A 21,919-nucleotide genomic window follows, 5' to 3' on the forward strand; every position below is an offset into this window, starting at 1 on the left:
TGTGATGTTTGGCAAGTCACTTAAACAAGGACTCTCTGGAGGCGTCTACTAATTTTGGCTCAGGTCTCTGTACTTCAGAGTCTTGGTGTTTCAGCTAATAGTGAAAGGGTTGGATCTGTGTCAGGGATAGGTGTAAGTCAAGAAAACTCTGCTGTTCAAGGATGAGGAGGCAGGGGATCAAATAGCCATGGAAAAAGTGAGCTGGATGGGCAGCGATAAGGCCAGGTCTATGTGTCTGAGGTCAGTATATAGAATTCCCTGGAAAACTGGAGGAGGAAGGATGGTCTTTTGGGTAAGGTACTGGACTGGGACTCGGTTCGATACCTGGCTCTGCCACAGATTTCCTGTGTGAGGTTGGCAAGTCACTTAATCTCTCTGCCTCAGTTTCCCCCTCCGTGGTTGACTTGGGACTGAGGAGCATTCTAAAGCATTGGGAGAGCCTACATTCCCAATCATGCTCTGCTCTGGGATTTTTCTGTACTGGGGGGGATACTTGAGCATCCCATGGACTAGTGTTGTGCTTTGTGCAACTGCTGTTAACTTTTTTTCTAACTGACAATAGTGCCTACACTCCAGGTTTTTCATAGCCATGCATGATTTTACATGTTTTCCCACACTTTTTGTGAACTGGCATTTCAGCCGTAATTCTTCATAGTCACCTTATTGCTGTATCCCAGTGGTGATCAAGTGTGGGAATGATGTAGGCCAATGTTTTGCTTAGTGTGATGCAGGACAGTGGGGTGGGAGGAGGTATTGTTTCATATTCTCTGTGTGTATATAAAGTCTGCTGCAGTTTCCACGGTAAACATCTGATGAAGTGAGCTGTAGCTCACGAAAGCTCATGCTCAAATAAATTGGTTAGTCTCTAAGGTGCCACAAGTACTCCTTTTCTTTTTAAAAGAGATGTTGCATATGCAAGCTCTCTGTGGTGATGACTATGTCTGGGGCTCTGTTGTCAAAGGATGACCCTGAGGCAATAATCAGTATTGTCTGTGAAGATTTGATTTCCCAGCCATGAGAGAGTAAACCTGTCTTGTTGACAGAGAGATGCTACAATCTCATGGCAGCCTGGCTCATTCACATGTTAAATAAACAAAAACAAGGAAATTTCACTTTAGAGTAAACTTGAGGGAGGAGACATGACCATTAGAAAAATCAGTGACAGACTTTCAGCCCTGGCCACTGGGTTCTAAAGGCTTACACTTTTAAAGTGATCTTTGCAAAGCAAATCATTTGAATCATTTATAAAAACACAAGTTGAGATTGATCTTCACATTTGTAGGTTTCTCAAAATGAGGGGCCCTGCCGTTGTGAGCCCCGAAATCCAGGCTCTGCCATGCTGTCTGTCCCTTTGCAATAGGATGGTGATTGTGTCAGTGTTTTGGGGGACTGGTGAGTCAGGATATAGAGTAGAGAGCACTTCTCAGTCTCTCATTTAAATCCTCCCAAAGCTAAGCAGCGATTTTAAGGGTATGTCTGCACTAAAGCAAAACACCCGTGGCTGGCCATGTCAGCTGACTTGGGCTCTGGCTGCTTGGCTATAAAACTGTGGTGTAGACGTCTGGGTTTAGACTGGAGCCCAATCTCTGGGAACCTCAACCCTCACAGTGTCCCAGAGCCCAGGCTCAGCCCAAGCCCAGACATATACACTGCAGTTTTATAGCCCCGCAGCCTGAGCCCTGCAAGCCTGAGTCAGCTGACACAGGCCAGTCACAGGTGTTTTATTGCAGTGTAGACATACCCTAAGTTGCAACCATTTGATCGTTGTGAAATGGGGCGGTGGTCTGTAATAAAGTGGGAATTTTCTGTAGTATTTTGAGTCCTGTGTGTGCCTCTGTTTCCCCTGTATGTTTCATGGCTTCTCAGTGGGGGAAAAGGACTGAGTTTGCTCTCAGGGAAGGCAGAGAGACATAGGGGTGTGTGTCCATCTGTCTGTCCTCTCTGTCTGGATGGAATAAATAAGGCTTGTCAACAATTGAAATGTAGACGCTACATACACTGATGGAAGGGGTTCCTTCGTAAGTGTAGATAATCTACCTCCCTGAGAGGTGGTAGCTAGGGTGACGGGAGAATTCTCTCATCGACCTAGTGCTGTCTATACTGGTGGTTAGGTTGACTTAACTATGCCATTCAGGGGGGTGGATTTTTCACACCCCTGAGCAATGTAGTTAAGCCGACTGTAAATTTTCTGGTGTTGACCATGCCATAGAGTCATTATGGAACAGGCTGAAACAGACTCAGATCTACAAGGGATCCAGAGAGACAATGCAAGCTCCAGTGACTAATGGAGTGACACACTCAGCACGGAAGCTAAGCAGAGACCCCAGCTCAAGAACAAAGAACTGGAAGGTGTGACATAGGGGCTAAGTTGGCTCTGGAAGAACTAAGCTCAGGTCTACACTGCAGACCTATATCTGTATAACTACATCGCCCAGGGATGTACAAAAATCCATACCCCTGAGTGATGCAGTTAGACTGACCTAACCCCTTGTGTAGACAGCAGCATGTTGGCAGGAGAGCTTCTCCCGCCGACATAGTTGCAGCCTCTCGGGGAAGTGGTTTAACTAGGCTGACGGGAGAACTCACTCCTGTTGGCTTACAGCGTCTTCCTTAAAGCGCTACAGACGCATGGCTGAATCCATGCAGCTGTGCCAATGCAGCATTTTAAGTGTAGATATGTCCTAAGAAGGTCTGAGAGAGACAGAGCCTGAAAGTGGAATTCACTACAGTTTGGCTGGGACTCTGGGCTGACCAGAATGGTCTGTGCTTTAACTTTCGTTTCTCTGTTAACCTAAGGATTTCCTATGCTGTGTGCCAATTGACTAATAAGCCCTACTGTTTTGAAAAGCTGTTTGAGTGCCACTGCAAATACTGGGTGAGGAACATTAGTCACTGAAGAGTGTGCAAGTCTCTACCAGGAGTCTGTCTCAGTTGGACTCACTGAGCAGAGCTCACGGTGTGAAGCAGGAGTGCTGAAGCCCAGAGGTTCAGACCTGGTCTACACTAGAAAATTAGATCGGTTTAACTACATTGGTTAGCCTTTTAAGTGTAGACAAGCCATCGGTCTCAGGAGATGTTAAGGATCTGTGGCCTACCCTGAAGAAAGAATGAGATCCCCTGGGGGTTGAGCACTCTGAAGGAGCTGCCCCAAGAGACTATTCCAAAGCTGGGGACATAGCATCGATCCTGTGAATCCATGCCATGGTCTCATTCCTACTCCCAGTGGGTAGATCACATAAACCACCATAATAACTGGCACTCATTCACTGCCTTCACTGAGACTTAGTTCAGTTTTTGTCACCAGCACTAAAAATTCACTTAGAGAGAGACAGCTTCAACTTGCTGTCTAAACAAGTTTTTTGAAAATACTAATGAAAAGTTAAAATTTGTTAGTCTCTAAGGTGCCACAAGTACTCATTTTCTTTTTGCAAATACAGACTAACACGGCTGCTACTCTGAAACCTATAATTAAACATTGTTTCAGATACTTCACTTGCCCCCAGATCCCTTTGTCAGCTTTTCCAGTTTCACAATCACATTTCAAAGTTTTTAGATCTTTTCTTCTCCTCTGGCATTGTGTGAAAGACCCAGACAAACAGGGAAAACTGACTCAAAACAAAGTGCTGTTGAAAGGACAAAGGGATGATTTTTAAAAAATATTTTAGTTATAGTAATCTTAGGCGTTAATTTGTGCCTGCATTGTTACCTAGTGTAGTAACAAATGTGATTTTAAAATTTCATCCTGTCTCACAAATAAAATGGCCATGGGGTTTTGATGGCCAGACAGTTGCAGATGGTAGAAAGCACTTGACGGAAAATGAGAATGGATCTAGTCTTTCCTCCTCCAAACTCTGGTTTCACTGTTAACTGTAAAGGAAGGGACACCCTCTTTCCTTTGTAATTCAGTTATGCTTAGATCTTTTGGATTTAACTATGGGATTAATGCACCACAAAATAGGGACACCCCCTTTTCAAGGCAGATTAAAGGTCAATGTTTCACATCCCTCTGGTGTTGGAAAAACAATGCTAGTCTGTAAAGGACTGACTCCATTAACTGCCCCTCTAATCAAAGGGACTGCTGCTTAGCATGTCTAGTAATTTCAGTGTAATCAGATGATCAGAAATGTAGATGTTTGAAAGCTGTGTATGCTCTTTCCATCTGTGTTCATGTAATCCCTCAATTTGACAGGCCTGTTTGTGTTGGGGGAGATCTTGGCTGTTCTGCTGCATGCATTTTCATCTCATCCTATCCCATCCTCTCAAGTTAAGAGTGCCGACTGTTCTGACTGGAGGACTGTCTCTGGGCAGAGTGAGGGAAAGCGCTTGGTGACATCAGTGCTTGGGTTTTCCTTTGAAATGTTGCCTGGAGGCTGGTGGGCAGGGAGAGACTGGGGCTGGATTGGTTTACATTCTGCCTGCCAGCAGAGGTTTAAAAGCTGGTTAGGGAGATTAAGAGACATAAAACATGGAATATCTGAAACTGTATTAATTAGGCACTGGACAAAGAAGGCTTTGGCAGGGGTAGGAGGTGGGGGGGTGGGTGGGCAGTGTCTGACCAGGGCCACTGTCCCAGTGTGGGGATGGAAGTGGGTCTTAGCAAAGCAGTGGGGTGCTTGGAGATAAGTCAATTCCAGTATCTCTGGTTTTAGGGCCCAGGGCTGCAGTTTCAAGAGTGCAGGGTAGGCTGGATCCCTGCCACCCTGAGTAGTTGTGGGATAAGATTCCCTTAATCTGATAGCTAAAAAATGTAGGTTTCAGAGTAACAGCCGTGTTAGTCTGTATTCGCAAAAAGAAAAGGAGTACTTGTGGCACCTTAGAGACTAACCAATTTATTTGAGCATGAGCTTTCGTGAGCTACAGCTCATAAGTGAGCTGTAGCTCATGAAAGCTCATGCTCAAATAAATTGGCTAGTCTCTAAGGTGCCACAAGTACTCCTTTTCTTTTTGCTAAAAAATGTATGGGCTGATCTACATATATAAAATGTATCTGACTGCATTGCTCGTCCCCTTCATAAGGCACTTCTGTTCTTGGGTAATTATTTAATGTTTGTATTCCCCTGGCACCAAGTGCTCCCGGTCAGGATCAGGGTTCCATTGTGTTGAGTGCTATACAGATGTGTGCAGAGGCACTATGCCCCTTCATTTAAGAATGAACAATGTAAAGAGAGGTGGCAGTGAGAGGACTAAAACCATACACTGATGTGTATTTATTAGGGCTGTCAATTAATCACAGTTAACTCAAGTGATTAACTCAAAACAAATTAACTTGATTAAAAAAATAATCATGATTAATCACCGTTTTAACCACACTGTTAAACAATAATAAAATACCAGTTTAAATTTATTATAAATACTTTTGTATGTTTTTCTTCATTTGCAAATATATTGATTTCAATTACAACACAGAATACAAAGTGTAGAGTGCTCACTTTATATTATTTTTATTAAAAATATTTGCACTGTAAAAAAGAAACAAAAGTAGTAGTATTTTTCAGTTCACCTTATACAAGAACTGTAGTGCAATCTCTTTATTGTGAAAGTGCAAATTACAAATGTAGAATTTTTTTTTACATAACTGCAACTCAAAAATAAAACAATGTAAAACTTTAGAGCCTTCAAGTCCACTCAGTCCTCCTTCTTGTTCAGCCAAACTCTAAGACAAACAGTGTTTACAGTTACGGGAGATAATGCTGCCTCCTCCTTATTTACATTGTCACCTGAAAGGGAGAACTGGCATTCTCATGGTGTTTGTTGTAGCTGGCATTGCAAGATATTTACGTGCCAGATAAACTAAACATTCATATGCCTCTTCATGCTTTGATTTTACAGTGCAAATATTTGTAATAAAAATGTGAATATAAAGTGAGCACTCTACATTTTGTATTCTGTGTTGTAATTGAAATCAATATATTTGAAAATGTAGAAAAACATCCAAAATATTTATAATACATTTAAATTGATATTCTATTATTGTTTAACAGTGCAATTAATTGCGATTAATTTTTTTAAACAGTTGACAGCCCTTTGTGTGTGTGTGTGTATATGTATTTTTTTTTATATATATATAGATATAGATAGATAGATATATAGTGACAAAGTTCCTGCTCTACCTTGGTGGGTCTTGTGCTTATTGGCGGATTTGCTCGCCTTGGAGCTTCACGGCAGCCCTCAGCTTGGCCGTTTTTCTGAATTCACAGTCCAGGTCGACTCCTCCTGTGTCTGACCAGGAGTTGGGAGGATTTGGGGGGAACCCGGGTGTGCCCTCTACTCTGGGTTCCAGCCCAGGGCCCTGTGGAATGCAGCTGTCTAGAGTGCGTCCTGGAACAGTTATGTGAGAGCTACAATTCCCTGGGCTATTTCCCCATGGCCTTCTCCCAACACCTTCTTTATCCTCACCATAGGACCTTCCTCCTGGTGTCTGATAATGCTCGTACACCTCAGTCCTCCAACAGTCCGCGTTCTCACTCTCGGCTCCTAGTGCCTCTTGCTCCCAGCTCCTCACATGCACACCACAAACTGAAGTGAGCTCCTTTTTAAAACCCAGGTGTCCTGATTAGCCACCCTTAATTGATTCTAGCAGCTTCTTGATTGGCTGCAGTTGTTCTAATCAGCCTGTCTTAATTGTCTCCAGAAGGTTCCTGATTGTTCTGGAACCTTCCCTGTTACTTACCCAGGGAAAAGGGACCTACTTAACCTGGGGTTTATATATCTGCCTTCTATTACTCTCCTATAGCCATCTGGCCCGACCCTGTCACAATATAAATAATATTACATTAAATAGGTTAAAAGAAAGTTATTTAATTTGAAAGTTGATAACTCAAAAGTTAGGGAATGCCTGAGTTAAGGTTTCACAGGCAACCATAGGTCAGCCGCCTTCTGCATATGCATTATGATACAGTTTTTAATTATGTGATTGCTATGTCCCTACTTGAATTGCAGGATGACTGTCAAAAAATTGCAGCTAAGCTGTGGACAAGTCATGGAAAATTGTGGAAAAGTAATAACGGACCTTATTATTTGCGGTAATAAAGTCCATTCTGCGATTTTCTGCTGTCGGCCACCCGGGGCTGAGCATGGGGCCCCCTTCTGTCAAAATTGTGGTGGAAACCTAATGTTGTGGCATCTGTAATTTCCACAATATCACAAGTTAAGTAGAGCATTAATGATCACATAATATTTTTCTCCCATGGGATCCCTACCTCATGTATTTCATTCGATAGTTCGTAACATTTCTTATAAAGTGCCAGCCAGTCCTTGTCTGCCCCACAAGCTAGCCATTGTGAATTGGCCTTACTGATGAGTTCAGAGAGAGTCTTTCCTGCATATGAAGCATTGTAAACTCTTTGAGGCAGGGACTCTCTTATGATGTGTTTGTGAAGTGTCCAGCACAATCCTGCCCTGATCCTGGTTGGGACCGCTGGACACTCTAATATTAATGAATGATTAATATGACTGGAGATCAGCTAATTTCATGCCTGTGTGGCTTCTCTCCATTGTCTACAGTCTGGACCTGAAAGCTCAACTCACCATTTGTGAGTAGTCTTTGGCTGGAGTATCAGGAGCTGTTTTGTAAAAAGAAAAGGCTTTGTTCCCAGCCAGCCCATCAGAGCTGAATAGAGCAAAGGAGGCTACGGAGTGTAGTCCAGTTTAGTAATTATTTTGATGTGGTTGATATGTGAAAGGGAGGGATCTTAAATTATATAACCAATTCCCTTCTACAGATTAAAGAAGAGGATGGAGGGAGAGCAGTAGGGGAGTTGGTGTGGATTGGGAAGCTGGTGATCTAGGACCTCCTGATAAATTCACTAGTACCGTATTCCCAGTGGTACTGGTAAAAGTAAACTCTGCACTAATAAATTGATGTCTGTGTATCTGCACTTAATACCAGTCACAGTTCGGTAGTATTTTGTGTGGAATAAACAAAATCCTATCATAATTCAGTTTTTCCTTACCAATTTTCTGGAAAAGGGGAGCATGAGATGGCAGAGTATTGCAGCTGAATCCCTTGGAAAGCTTCTCCTTTCTGGTTACCATGAGACACCTGTATCATGCAATCGTACAGGTCCTGGAGTGTGAGGAACTATGAGTACTTTACAGATTTCAATTTAGTCTTGCAGTGTTCCTGGAAATTAGGAAATACTATGTCCATTTTATAGTTGGGGAAAGTAAGGCTAGCCCAAGGTCACAGACTGACAAAACTGGGATTCGCAAAAAGAAAAGGAGTACTTGTGGCACCTTAGAGACTAACCAATAAATTCAGAGTAACACAGCTGTTACTCTGAAAACTGGGATTAGAACCTTGGTCTCCTGACTCCCCTTCCTTTGCTTTAGCCACAAGCTCATCCTTCCTCCATTTAAAAGTTTCTGGGGTGGAAGGGAAGAGAGTGTTTTCACTGACTGGGATTTTTAGATATGAGAGAAACTAGCCCTCTTATTAGGATTCATTGGGGCCATGGAAGAGCCTGTTGGGGGGGGAACCCCAGACCTTAAAATATAAATCTGCATCCCTTTGTAGCACTGAGTATCATAGCCAGGTGTGTCCAGCAGTATAATTAGTGAAGTCTCTGCAGTATCTTAAACTGATTCAGCAGCAGAGGGGGCTTGTGCTGTTCTTTGGGTTATACCAGAATGAAAACATGCAATTTCCAATCTGGTAAATGGAAAAAAAGCCTAACCTTCAGGATTCGCCCCACAGGGTTCTTACAGAAATATGTGAAGTAATTTGTTACCTTTTCAATAAAAAGTCTGGCATGATTCAGCAAGTCCAGGTAACAAAACGTCTGGGTCATTGAAGCCTTATTGGGCCAACAGAACTCTCCACACACAAGCAGGTGGGTTCACAAGAGTGTGCAACTCCTGTGCCCTGGGGCTGGGAACAGACATTGGATTGGCAGGTGACTCTCCAGAAAAGTCTTATGCTGCCACTCCCTTGTAGCTAACCCAATTGGAGGAGAGAAATAAGAGGAGTAGCTTCCATTCCTTCTGTTTTCAGCCTCTGATTAGTTTGGCTCTACCTATGGGTAATTGTATCTAATATTGCTTGTCCTGTTAGATGGTTTGGTGATTCCACTGGTGGAACTGTCTGCGAAGCAGGTTGCGTTTCACATTCCATTCGAGGTAGTGGAGAAAGTCTACCCCCCCGTACCTGAACAGCTGCAGCTTCGGATCGCCTTCTGGAGCTTCCCAGAGAACGAGGAGGACATCAGGTAATATATTCTGTTCTGGTTGCATTTGTGCTTTGAAACAAATTGATCTCAATACAGGAGAGTCCTGGATCAAATTGGGGTCCCTCGCTCTCTTGGTACCATTCTAATGCCTGCATCTTAGGTTTTTCCTTAGTTTGAATTTGTTGATGAAGAGGCAGGATTTAACAGATCTGAAATTCTGAAAAAGACATGAATTCCTTTAGAGGTCTTTCAGGGTGTCTGTGGCAGTGAGACTAAGACTTGGGTTTGTGCTGTGGTGCTAAAAACAGTTGTGTAGATGTTGTGGCTTGGTCTGGAGGTTGGACTCTGAAGCCCATCGCCTCTAGGCCTTCACAGTCCAAGCTCCAGCCCAAGTCCGAATGTATACACACATTTTTAGCGCTGTAGTATGAGCTCAGGTCTGTAGACCCAGGCTCTGAGACTCACCTTTGCTAGTTGTGTAGACCTAGTCTTAGTTATGAATTGGAGAGGTACTGACCTCCTGGATGGCCAGAATAGGGGTGGGTCAGAGAAGTGGTTCGATTTCTTATGTGGTTTCAAATATATCCATGGTTATTTGATCAATAATCTTTCTGCTTTTGGTTCTTTTGGAATTTTGACTATCTGGTGGTTCTTCAGGAATTTCCCATAAATCTCTCCAGTTGAGGGATGCGAGCACGTGCATTCAGTGCGTAGCCAGAACCCTCTGCTAAAGCAGTGCTCCGGGAGTTCCTTTAGAAAGGGGCCCCCTTTCAATACTTAGATGAGAGTAAACATGTCTCACAGACAGGGGAAGGTTCCTACAGGAGGAGGAGCTCCAGATGTGTACAGTAGAGCTGTAGATGAATACAGGCAGCTAGTTTCAGTTTGTGATGACTGTAAAAAAACATCCAGTAACTTGCCTAATGGGTACAATGATAGCAAATCTCATTAAGCATTTTGGTGACTCTTAAAAAGGAATCTGTAGTCATGGTACATATTTGGAACCAGTGACACTGGGAACTGAAAAAGGGCCTGTAAAGCTAATCTGAGTCTCTGAAGAAGGTTTAACTTTAAAGCCTTTATGGTAACATGCAGGGTTGGCAATTTCCTGGGGAAAAACTGGTTTAGGACAGGGCACGGTAAATATCTGCTTAAACCCAGTTTGAACCGGGAAAGTAGAGGAAAAAATTGCATAGGGTCCAGTAAGCATAAAACAGTTTTTTTCAAACTTTGGATACATCCATTCAAAACGGAGGAATAGATTTTGTCTGTCCACTGCATCAAAGAATGCTAAAGAATGCTGTGTGCCCAAATGGACCTGGAGTGATAATCTGCAACTCTGCATGCTTCTGATTGATTAATACTTCAAGCCTATAACTCTGCACTGTGGTTTTCATACAATCGAGTGTTTTTGACTGTTCTTTATATAAGATTAAATACTGAAATATGAGTCATGACATGTATAACTTCCTTGAGAAAATACCAAGCCAATATGTATACCAGAACATTCCAATGTTCAATATTATAATTGTGTATTAATATTGCTCCCACTGCAGTTTTATTTTTATTTCTACAATCCTAAATTAATCTGTGAATCTGCTGCCTTGTGTAACCACAATTTGACTATGTAACTAAAACTAAGTATAATGTGGTGTTCATTAACAAAACAGTTTTTAAAATAGAAAATGCCTTAAACTGTGACTAACTAGTTTTTCCCAAAGAGGTAAAAACCATTATTTTACCTGGGAGAAAATCGCCTCTGGTAAATACCATGCCATCCCTGGTGAAAAGTCAATGTCAATAACTCACAGGATCAGTTAGACAGCGATTAATGATTTTTGTAGATAAGGAGTTAGAGAAAAATGACAGAAAAGGATGGTCCCCACTTTAAAAGTGAAGCAAGAATGACTTTCAACAAAACCTAACTTATTTAAGACCCAAAAAAGAAGATGGTGTACAGATGTTTAAAAAATATAATGAACACTGTATTAACAAAATTGGAGACAGTCATTAACTGCCCAAAATATTGAAATTGCAACTAGTGACGACTTGGCTTTTTTGCCAGAGCAACATCACAACTACCATAAATTTGAAAGAGCCATTGCATTCTAAATCCCTATTGCATCCCTCAGCCCTGAAGAACCATTCTTGAGAAAGGTATGAAATTTCTCATCCTTCAGCTTAGCTGATTTTTTTAAAATTTAAAATAAAATCTGTGTAGTCGATTTGCATTAAGCCTGCATAAAAATATATATGCCTCTTTACATGATCAAAGCACTGTACAAACAATAGTTCATAAATTTCCTTTTAAACTTAATTTGTTATGAATGTTATTTTTAAGTGAGGAAAAGTGCTCTTAACATTTTGTGAAGAATTCCGTTAACAAAATCTTAAAATTTTAATCTAAAGCTGAATTTGAATCGCTCATATAGTTTGTGAACCAAATATTTTTTTCAGATACGTCCAATATTAAATTGCTGGCCCAAGCCTTAAAGTACTAACTTCAGATTTGATCCACTCATCTCAAAAATAACTATTCCTACTCACTCACCCCAAATCTGTAGCAAAAACAAAAGATAGAGAAGAACAACTATGGATTACTGATGACTGGGTCTGACAGTGCATCAGCTGGACGCTGTTCCTAAATGATACATCTGTCTCTCTCTCATACAGAACCACAGAGCCGATCTTCACTCGATGGTGCTATGGAGGCAGAACTCTTTACTGCAGTCACTCATCTCTTATATCTCACCTACCCAAATAACCAATTCAACAAATTCAGTTTGTGCCCTTTCATGTCTCTTGGCTAAAACTATCCTTATGTATTCAAAGCAGTGAACACTTAGTGCTCCCGTAGGTTGGGAATGGGATGCAGTTCTGTTTTTTTCCAGTGAAGATTGTGTTTGAAAAGGAACTATGTTTGCTTTTCTTAGGTTGTACTCCTGCTTGGCGAATGGCAGTGCGGATGAGTTCCAGCGGGGGGAGCAGTTATTCCGGATGCGGGCTGTCAAAGACCCTCTGCAGATAGGTAAGAACGCTGCAGCTGAGCTTCTATAGGTATTTTAGAGTCTCAGATCATAGCTCAGACAAAGGAGTAATGGTATGACCACAGACTCAAGATGAGCCTCCTTTTCCCAAAGGGCTCCTGTAGTTTAAAGCCTACAACAGGGGACCTGTAACCAGAAGCATCCTGGGTTAAACTTCCTGCTGAGCCGTGCACTTCTTCGCATTGGAGCTCTGGACAAGTTACTTTGCTTCTTAGAGCCCCATTAGTCCAGGTGGAAAACTGAGTGAAAAGCAGGCACTTCCCTGACAATTAGATCTGAGCATCTCTTGGGGAAATTTCATATACTGCATGTGTCTCCATGATACTCTCATTTTTTTTATCAGTAACTTAATATATAACCTGGCTTTCTAATGGCAGGATGAAATTCATGCTGCTAGTAAAATAAGTGTGCTGCAGAGATGAAATGTGCAGTTATGATGAATCCATGTGTACAGGTGTATGTATGTAATTGTACTACAAGAGGGGAAGGAAACCTGGTTTTCATCCCCCTCTATGCTCATCTTGTTCTTCTGCTTGTTACTGTAAGGCAAATCCTTATTTGTTGCATTTTTTTAACTAGGAAAAAAATTCCCATAACCCTCCTCTTTATAGGCAAGACAAGAAGGAATATCAAGTTAGTTGGCCACTGACTGATTTTAGACAGGAAGAAATTAGGAGAAATAAGGACATTAGAATGGCAAATGAAAGAGCTAAGACAGTCAGATGCAGACGACCAAGGGTATGTTTACGCTGTAATAAGAGGATTGAGTCTAGCACTGTAGACATTCGTGAGCTGCCTTTGATCTAGCTAGCTCAAATAATGATAGCAATGATGCCTTGGCAGCATGGGCAAGCTGCTTGAGTACATTCCCCAGGTCCCAAGCAGGCTTGTAAAATGTGTACTGCCCTGGTTTCATTGCTACTGTGCCTAAGTTACACCTCTGATTGGAGTGTAGACATTCCCTTAGTGTTGCTGTTTCTGGAAGATGGGCAAAATCAGGAGGGGGCTACACATGCATGAAATGTAAGCTGGAGGAGGACTTACAGCGGCTCACACATCTGCTGAAGATGAAACTGGGGAAGCTGAATGCATGTGCTATAGAGGAGAAAGATGGAAGAAGGTGGAAACAAGGAAGGGAAATTTGTATGGAGCTGTTCAATCTCACCATTGCCGATAAATGCTCTGTTCTGGATGGATATTAAATGAACAGATTAAGAGGCAGAGGACCATCAGCCTGACAAGCTATTGAAAGGGAACCACAAAGCAGGGGAAAAGAAAATGGTCTTTGAGATGTCTGACTCAGAGCAGAATTGCAAACAGCCCCTTGGGTGTCAAAGCAAGGAAGAGGGATTTGAGAAAAAGACCAAGGCATCTGGCAGGATTCTAGGGAATGTCCACTTAGTGCAGCCCACATGGGAAGAATCTCTTGCATGCATGAAGTTTTAACAGAACCAAGGACAACTTCAGGGGTCTTAGTAGTGGACTGGAACAGGGTCGATGAAAGTGCCTCCTGTTGATCAGGGAGGTGACATAATTTCTACCATTTCCCCTGATTGTTTTCTCTATCCTGTAAGCTAGTCTAAATCCATGCCATGGTCTCTGTGAGACACTAGATAAGTTGCTCAATAGCACGGGCAGGATTGGAAGAGATTTATAGACCTGATGCCATTAGCAGCCTAAAGGCATTGTAACAGCCCCTAATGGTCGTCTGCTGCTATAGACCTCATGGGCAAGTTGGAAGGTAGATAACAATGTTTTTTTCGTATAGAGGCAGCCTGTAAAAATGCCACTGCTCAGCACTCATAAGGGATTTCAACTAGTCCAGGACTGACTGTAATAACAATAGTTGGAGCTCTAGGGAAGGAGGCAGTGCTTCCTCATATTTGCAGAATATGGGCTATCAACCAGGCCAGTGACTAATCTGGAGCTAATCAGCGGAATCGAGCCAAATATGATTCATTTGAAGTTTGAGACCACTGATATCAGGAGTGAAATGCTGACAGGACCCTGAAGAAAGAGCCGTACAATAGCTATTGGGCTTCAAAGAAATGCAGAATGCGTTAAAACATTGGCTGAAATTCAATAATGCCTGGGAAACTAACAACAGAAAAGGACAAAGTATTTAATGTGGGGAGACTACCATCAAAACTTGTTCTAGTTATAAAAAGGCAACAGGGAGCAATGTTGGGTACTTTTAGGAAAGGGGTGGATAATAAAACAAAATATAATGCCACTATATAAATACCTGGTACACCCACTCTTTGAATACTGCATACCGTTCTGGTCACCTCGCTCAAAAAAAAAAATGTTAGAATTGGAAAAGGGCAGAGAAGGGCAATGAAAATGAGTAGGAGTATGGAACAGCTTCTGTATGAGGAGAGATTAGAAAGACTGGCACTGTTCAGCATAGGAGAGATGACTAGGGAGGGGGGGTATAGAAGTCTATAAAATCATGAATGCTGTTGAGAAAGAATAGGAAAGTGTTATTTATTCCTTCACTTTGTCATAACACAAGAACTAGGGTCACTGATGAAATAAATAGGCAGCAGGTTTAAAACAGAGGAAGTACTTCTTCGCACAACACACAGTCAACCATTGGTCTGACTAGTATGGCCATTCTTATGTTCTTAATGTAAAATTAACAAAGGACAGTAAAAATCATACACCAACTGGACCAGTGGAGGAGGATGGGGGGGGGAGGCTTAAAAAGGGGGAAAGGGAGACTGCAAACTGCATAAGATAAAGTTAAGGGTCTTTTCATCTTGAAATGCAACTGGGCCTCTTTCAGCCAGTTGTGCACCCACCTTAAAGCCTCACTAAAATCAAGATATATCAAGTGCATTGGTTACCTCCTATCCAATAGGCCAGTAACCTTGTCAAAGAAGGAAATTAGATTGGTTTGGCATGATTTGTTCTTGACAAACCCATGCTGCTTATTCCTTATAACCCTCTTATCCTCTAGGTGCTTATGGATTGTTTATTAATTTGTTCCAGTATCTTTCCACGTATCAAAATTAGGCTGACCAGTCTATAATTCCCTGGGTCCTCTTTGTCCTTTCTTTAAAGATAGGTTTTCCATTTGCCATTTTCCAGTCCTCTGAGACTCATCCATCCTCCCTGAGTTCTCAAAGAAATTGCTAACGTTCTGAGATGGCTTCACCTAGTTCCTTAAGTATCCTAGGATGAATTTCATCAGGCCTTGCTGACTTGAACTCATCTAACATAGCTAAATATTCTTTAACTTGTTTTTTCCCTATTTTGTTTTGCGTTCCCTCCCACTAGTGGTTAATATTTATTGTGTTGAGTATCTGATCACCATTAACCTTTTTAGGGAAGACTGCAGCAAAATAGGCATTAAACACCTCAGCCATCTTGATGTCATCAATTATTAGCTCTCCTTCCTGACCAAGTAGAGGACCTATGCTTTCCTTTCTCTTGCTCCTAATACATTTAAAGAACTACTTCTTATTGCCTTTTATGTCCCTTGCTAGATGTAACTAATTTTGTGCCTTAGTCTTTCTGATTTTTGTCCCTATATGTTTGTGCTATTCTTTTGTATCCTCCTTAGCAATCCATCCATGTTTCTACTTTTTGCATGATTTCTTTTTGATTTTCAGATCATTTAGAGAGCTCACCACACATCTAACAACTGTGACAAAGTCAGGCCAGACGGCTGCAAGAAGATGCTCATATTAGGTTGCGGGAGGTGGGGAGCAGCCTACAGGGAGCATCCACTGAACCTGGGGCTCAAATAATTACGGTGGGCAACAGAAAAATAACAAGGATGGGTGTGAGGGTCAAAGGGTCAAAACTAGGGACAAAGAAGGGGACACTGAGCAGAGAATCCCGGACAGCACCCAAGGCTCCTCAAAGGTGTCAAGGGAGCCAGTGGACGCCACCCAGGAACTGTGCCTGGAGACGTGAACACAGGGAGGAATGGAAATAGGCCCCACAGTCATAGAGAACCCCCTCAGCCAGCATCCTCTTCCTGGGTTTATAGATAGCCACTTTGGTCATCGTGAAGAGGAGGTTGACGAGCGGGTCCCGTGACTTTGTGGGGCCACAGATAGAGTGTGCGTATATAAAGAGGTGGGGGGGAGAAGTGTAGCCAAAAACATAAAAGGAGGTCCAGGAGGAGCCGGAATAGGGGCTGTAACCTGGCGCATTCAAGATAGGCATGCGCCAGGGTCTCCCTCATGCTACAAAAGGGACAGGTGTCAGGGATGGAGGTGAACCGCACCCGGTACACGCCTGTGCTCACAACTCCATGAAGGAGCCGCCAGCTGATATTCCCGGTGGGCCGAGGGACTAGGGTAGAATACAGGCTGGCCCAACGAAGTTCCTTAGCCTCACTAGGTGGCAACAGGTCCCGTCACTTAGTGTTGCGGCAGGACATGAAGATGAAGAGACAGAGAGCATGAGCGTGTACAGATGTGCCCTTGGCGCAGTTCTGAAGCAAACTGGTTGCAGGTTGTGCAGCCAGCTCAAGGCATACAGGTGGGACGGCTGGTTGGGGGGAGGGGGTTTACAGGACAGGGACCTGATGAAAAGGTCCGGAGGGCCAGGGGTGTGGGATGGGCGGGGAGCCACCCTCCCGTAAGATCCTTTTGAGGTAAGATATGTTAGCCCTAGAATGTTAAAGGCCCCTTTTCCTACAAGCTGAAAAGAGGGACACCTGAATCCAATTAAGAGCTGCCTGAGACCTTTTAAAACCCCTCCTCTGGTGAGAGGAAGAGGAGAGAGAAAGACAAGCTGCTGCCAGGCTAGTGGCAGCAGGGAAGTAGGCTTCTCCAGGGTAAGAGGTTGTGCTCCTTCCCATAGGGGAAGCCAAACCTGAGTGTTTGCTCGGGGAAGGACTGACACCCTGGGGCAAGCAACAGGACAACACCCCACCCCGCTGAGGAGGCAGGGAAAAGTATCCCCCTTTGTTTTTGTGTTTGAGAGACTGTTTCCTTTTTGTTTCGTGGAGGGTCACCCCGCAGGCCGACCCCAAGGCCTACCCTGAAAATACAGCCAAAGAGCACAGAAGAGGGAAGACCAACACTGCTCAGAGTGGGGCTGATTTACCCCAGGCCTGCCACAGCCCGAGGGGGAAGTGCTAAGTCTGATGAGACAAAGGACTTACCTTGCCACACAACGTATTTATCATATTCATTGTGGCACTTCTCATTGTTGCCATGTTACAAGGTGGAAAAAAACCCATACTTGAAAGCAGTCTGTTCATTTCATTTTGAATGTAAAGAGATACATTCATAATGCAGTAGTGGCAGCAGCACTGACTGCTAGGTGGCATAAATGCTTCCTTTCTAATCCCCTGTTTTCACTTGCTTGTAACTTTCCAAACTTCTTCTTTTCTGAGTCTATGGGACAAATAGAACCTCAGCAACACCAGTCAGCAAAATGGCAACTTTATTGTGAAGAAATAGACGCTATATACATAAGACATCAGTTTAACAACTCTAGTGGTCTGGGTTAAGATGCCTTAGATAGGGCTAAGAAACATTAGTGTGAAGTGTTCTGCCTGTGAGGATCACACCTTCTTCTTAGCTGTCAAATTTGAAAGAAACTTGAGGATTTGGTGTTTAGATATTTGGAATGATCCTCTTTGATGTCAAACTCAAAAAATGCCACATGATCTTCATACTTGTTGACTGAACACTTACGCACTTTCCCTCACAACTAGCTTTCTAGCGCCATTGCATTTTTGCGGGGATGGCAGATCACCTCCAGTTTCTTGTACCTGATTTTGGAAATTATGAATGTATGTGAGTATATAGCTCCTTGTAATGTGCTCTTCTGGGGACGTGTAGAAAAATGGCATAGTGGCAAATATGGGGTAAAGTGGAGAGTAAGAGGGAGAGAGACAGTTCTTTGTGTTTCTAGAGACTTCTAAAAGGTGACCAGCTCAACCAGGTGTGCAGTGGGCGTGCCTCTCCCCATGCTATCCAGCAGGGAGGGGAGAAATCGCAATTATGATGCAGCGTGATCTTCTAAGCAAACAGATGGGTAAAATAAGATTGATCTCTGAAATGGCTATTGAATGTTGAAGATGCTACAGGAAGTGTTCCTTTCCTCCTCCTCCTTTGCTATTACAACCATTCTCCCCTTTCCAAACTTCTGTAATAGGTCTTTCTTCATACACACGCAAAATGTCACTACGAGCTCTTTACATGAAGGTGTCACCATGTCTGTCCTTTTTCTCTGGAATTCTTCTGATGGTTCTCCTAGCATGCATAAGCTGAGTAATTGCTGCAGCTCAGATTTGTGAAATGCTTAATTTTTGTTTCAGAGGGGTAGCCGTGTTAGTCTGTATCAGCAAAAAGATTGAGGAGTACTTGTGGCACTTAGAGACTAACAAATTTGTTAGTCTCTAAGGTGCCACAAGTACTCCTCGTTCTTTTCTTTTTAATTTTTCTTGTCTCCCCTGATATATTTCCTAGAGTAGTGAAGAGACTATTTGCGCTGTAACATCCAAATGTAGAGCATAAATTAGACCTGTAGCTGGTGATGAGCAGTAATTTTGTGGTGGATGCTTCTTTTCGTTTTGATTTTGTTCCACGTTTTTCTGCCAGTTTAGTGATTGGGTGGCATTCAAATGCACTAATCACCCAGATCAGGAGGAGGATTTGAATCCCAGTGCACAGCAGCAATAAAAAAGATAAACAAGGTACTAGCAAGTTTGTATTAGCATAGAGTTTAAGTACCAAGCAAGAGGTACTATACTGTATATGAATTGTTAGAGAATATTGTGTGCAGTGCTTATAGCAGTCTTGTAAATCATTATAAAATGTCAGTAGCCTGGGTGCATCTGCTTGCCCACCCTGAATGTGATGCTTCTGGGAGAATGGTTTTACATACCTGTGCAAAAATACGTTTTTTTTGTCGTCCCAGGTCAGTGAGTGTGTCGGAGTCTCCAAGGCTGAATATTATTATTTTGGAGGTGGTGCAGCAGAAAAGAGCACAGATACTAAGTCTGAGGAATTTAATTGAGGCTACATTAAAGGATTTGGGACTGATACTCATAGCTAAAAAGGGATATGCCCAGGTGACGGCGGTCTTCATGAGACATTTGAAAAGGACTTTGTTAGCCTTTTCCTGCTCCTGGCTTTTAAAATGTCTCAGTGAGTAACCAGTATTTGTAGAAAGAAAAGGAGGACTTGTGGCACCTTAGAGACTAACAAATTTATTTGAGCATAAGCTTTCATGAGCTACAGCTCACTTCATTGGATGCATTCAATGGAAAATATAGTGGGGAGATTTATATACATAGAGAACATGAAACAATGGGTGTTACCATACACACTGTAAGGAGAGTGATCTCTTAAGGTGAGATATTACCAACAGGAGAACGGCGGGGGGATGGAGGGTGGAGACAACCTTTCATAGTGATAATCAAGGTGGGCCATTTCCAGCTGTTGACAAGAACGTCTGAGGAACGGTGGGGGTGGGGGAATAAACATGGGGAAATAGTTTTACTTTGTGTAACGACCCATCCACTCCCAGGCTCTATTCAAGCCTAAGTTAATGGTATCCAGTTTGCAATTTAATTCCAATTCAGCAGTCTCTTGTTGGAGTCTGTTTTTGAAGTTTTTTTGTTGAAGAATTGCAACTTTTAGGTCTGTAATCGAGTGACCAAAGAGATTGAAGTGTTCTCCAACAAGATCTCTGTCAAGCATTCTTACAACTACAATACCCACCTCCTGAAGTGAAGAAACAGATTGACAGAGCCAGAAGAGTACCCAGAAGTCACCTACTACAGAACAGGCCCAACGAAGAAAATAACAGAACGCCACTAGCCATCACCTTCAGCCCCCAACTAAAACCTCTCCAACGCATCATCAAGGATCTACAACCTATCCTGAAGGACGACCCATCACTCTCACAGATCTTGGGAGACAGGCCAGTCCTTGCTTACAGACAGCCCCCCAACCTGAAGCAAATACTCACCAGCAACCACACACCACACAACAGAACCACTAACCCAGGAATCTATCCTTGCAACAAAGCCCGTTGCCAACTGTGTCCACATATCTCTTCAGGGGACACCATCATAGGGCCTAATCACATCAGCTACACTATCAGAGGCTCGTTCAGCTGCACATCTACCAATGTGATGCCACCATGCGCCAGCAATGCCCCTCTGCCATGTACATTGGTCAAACTGGACAGTCCTACGTAAAAGAATAAATGGACACAAATCAGATGTCAAGAATTATAACATTCAAAAACCAGTTGGAGAACACTTCAATCTCTTTGGTCACTCGATTACAGACCTAAAAGTTGCAATTCTTCAACAAAAAAAACTTCAAAAACAGACTCCAACGAGAGACTGCTGAATTGGAATTAATTTGCAAACTGTATACAATTAACTTAGGCTTGAATAGAGCCTGGGAGTGGATGGGTCATTACACAAAGTAAAACTATGTCCCCATGTTTATTTCCCCGCCCCCCCCACTGTTCCTCAGACGTTCTTGTCAACTGCTGGAAATGGCCCACCTTCAAAAGGTGTCTTCCCCCTCCCCCCCCACCACCTCCCGCTCTTTTGCTGGTTATAGCTCACCTTTAAGTGATCACTCTGGTTACAGTGTGTATGGTAACACCCATTGTTTCATGTTCTCTATGTATATAAATCTCCCCATTATATTTTCCACTGAATGCATCCGATGAAGTGAGCTGTAGTTCACGAAAGCTTATGCTCAAATAAATTTGTTAGTCTCTAAGGTGCCACAAGTACTCCATTTCTTTTTGCGAATACAGACTAACACGGCTGCTGCTCTGAAACCTGTCAGTATTTGTAGAGGAAGTTGCCTTATGAAGAGAATGGGTATGCATATAGTAGCTATCCCTGAAGGGTCAGTGAGGTTTTTCCCATCCTGCCTGAGAATGTAAATATTAGGGCTGTTGATTAATCGCAGTTAAATCACGTGATTAACTCAAAAAAATTAATCGCAGTTTTAATCTCACTGTTAAACAATAGGATACCAATTGAAATTTATTAAATATTTTTGGATGTTTTTCTACATTTTCAAATATATTGATTTCAATTACAACACAGAATATGAAGTGTACCATGCTCACTTTATATTATTTTTATTACAAATATTTGCACCTTAAAATGATAAAAAAAAAAAAAGAAATCGTATTCTTCAATTCACCACATACAAGTACTGTAGTGCAATTTCTTTATTGTGAAAGTGCAGTTTACAAATATAGGGGTTTTTTTGTTACATAACTACACTCAAAACCAAAACAATGTAAAACTTTAGGACCTACCAGTCCACTCAGTCCTACTTCTTGTTCAGCCAATTGCTAAGAAAAGCAAGGTTGTTTACATTTACAGGAGATACTGCTGCCTACTTCTCTTTTACAATGTCACCATAAAGTGAGTACAGGCATCTGCATGGGATTTTTGTAGCTAGTATTGCAAGGTATTTATGTGCCAGATATGCTAAACATTCATACGTCCCTTCATGCTTCAACCACCATTCCAGAGGACATGCTTCCATGCTGATGACACTCATTAAAAAAATTATGCGTTAATTAAATTTGTGACTGAACTCCTTTGGAGGGGAGAATTGTATGTCTCTGGTTCTGTTTTACCCACATTCTGCCATATATCTCATGTTACAGCAGTCTTGGATGATGACTCGGCACATGTTGTTTCTTTTAAGAACGCTTTCACTGCAGATTTGACAAAACGCAAAG

At 42.4% G+C, this 21,919-nt stretch overlaps 1 protein-coding gene across 3 annotated transcripts in view; it reads left to right on the forward strand.

Moving 5' to 3' along the window:
* The window catches only part of ZSWIM8 (zinc finger SWIM-type containing 8), a 143,378-nt gene that overhangs the window by 62,226 nt on the left and 59,233 nt on the right, over window positions 1-21,919 (forward strand). For 2 of the 3 annotated variants that reach the window (XM_048856872.2, XM_048856875.2), the window contains exons 2-3: window positions 9,053-9,206; window positions 12,101-12,195. In XM_048856872.2, coding sequence (XP_048712829.1) covers window positions 9,053-9,206; window positions 12,101-12,195 — 249 coding nt within the window. The remainder of the gene's footprint in view (window positions 1-9,052; window positions 9,207-12,100; window positions 12,196-21,919) is intronic. The other variant, XM_048856876.2, reaches the window with a different exon arrangement.

This window comes from Caretta caretta, chromosome 7, assembly GCF_965140235.1.
Source record: "Caretta caretta isolate rCarCar2 chromosome 7, rCarCar1.hap1, whole genome shotgun sequence".
Classification (NCBI taxonomy): Eukaryota; Metazoa; Chordata; order Testudines; family Cheloniidae; genus Caretta; species Caretta caretta.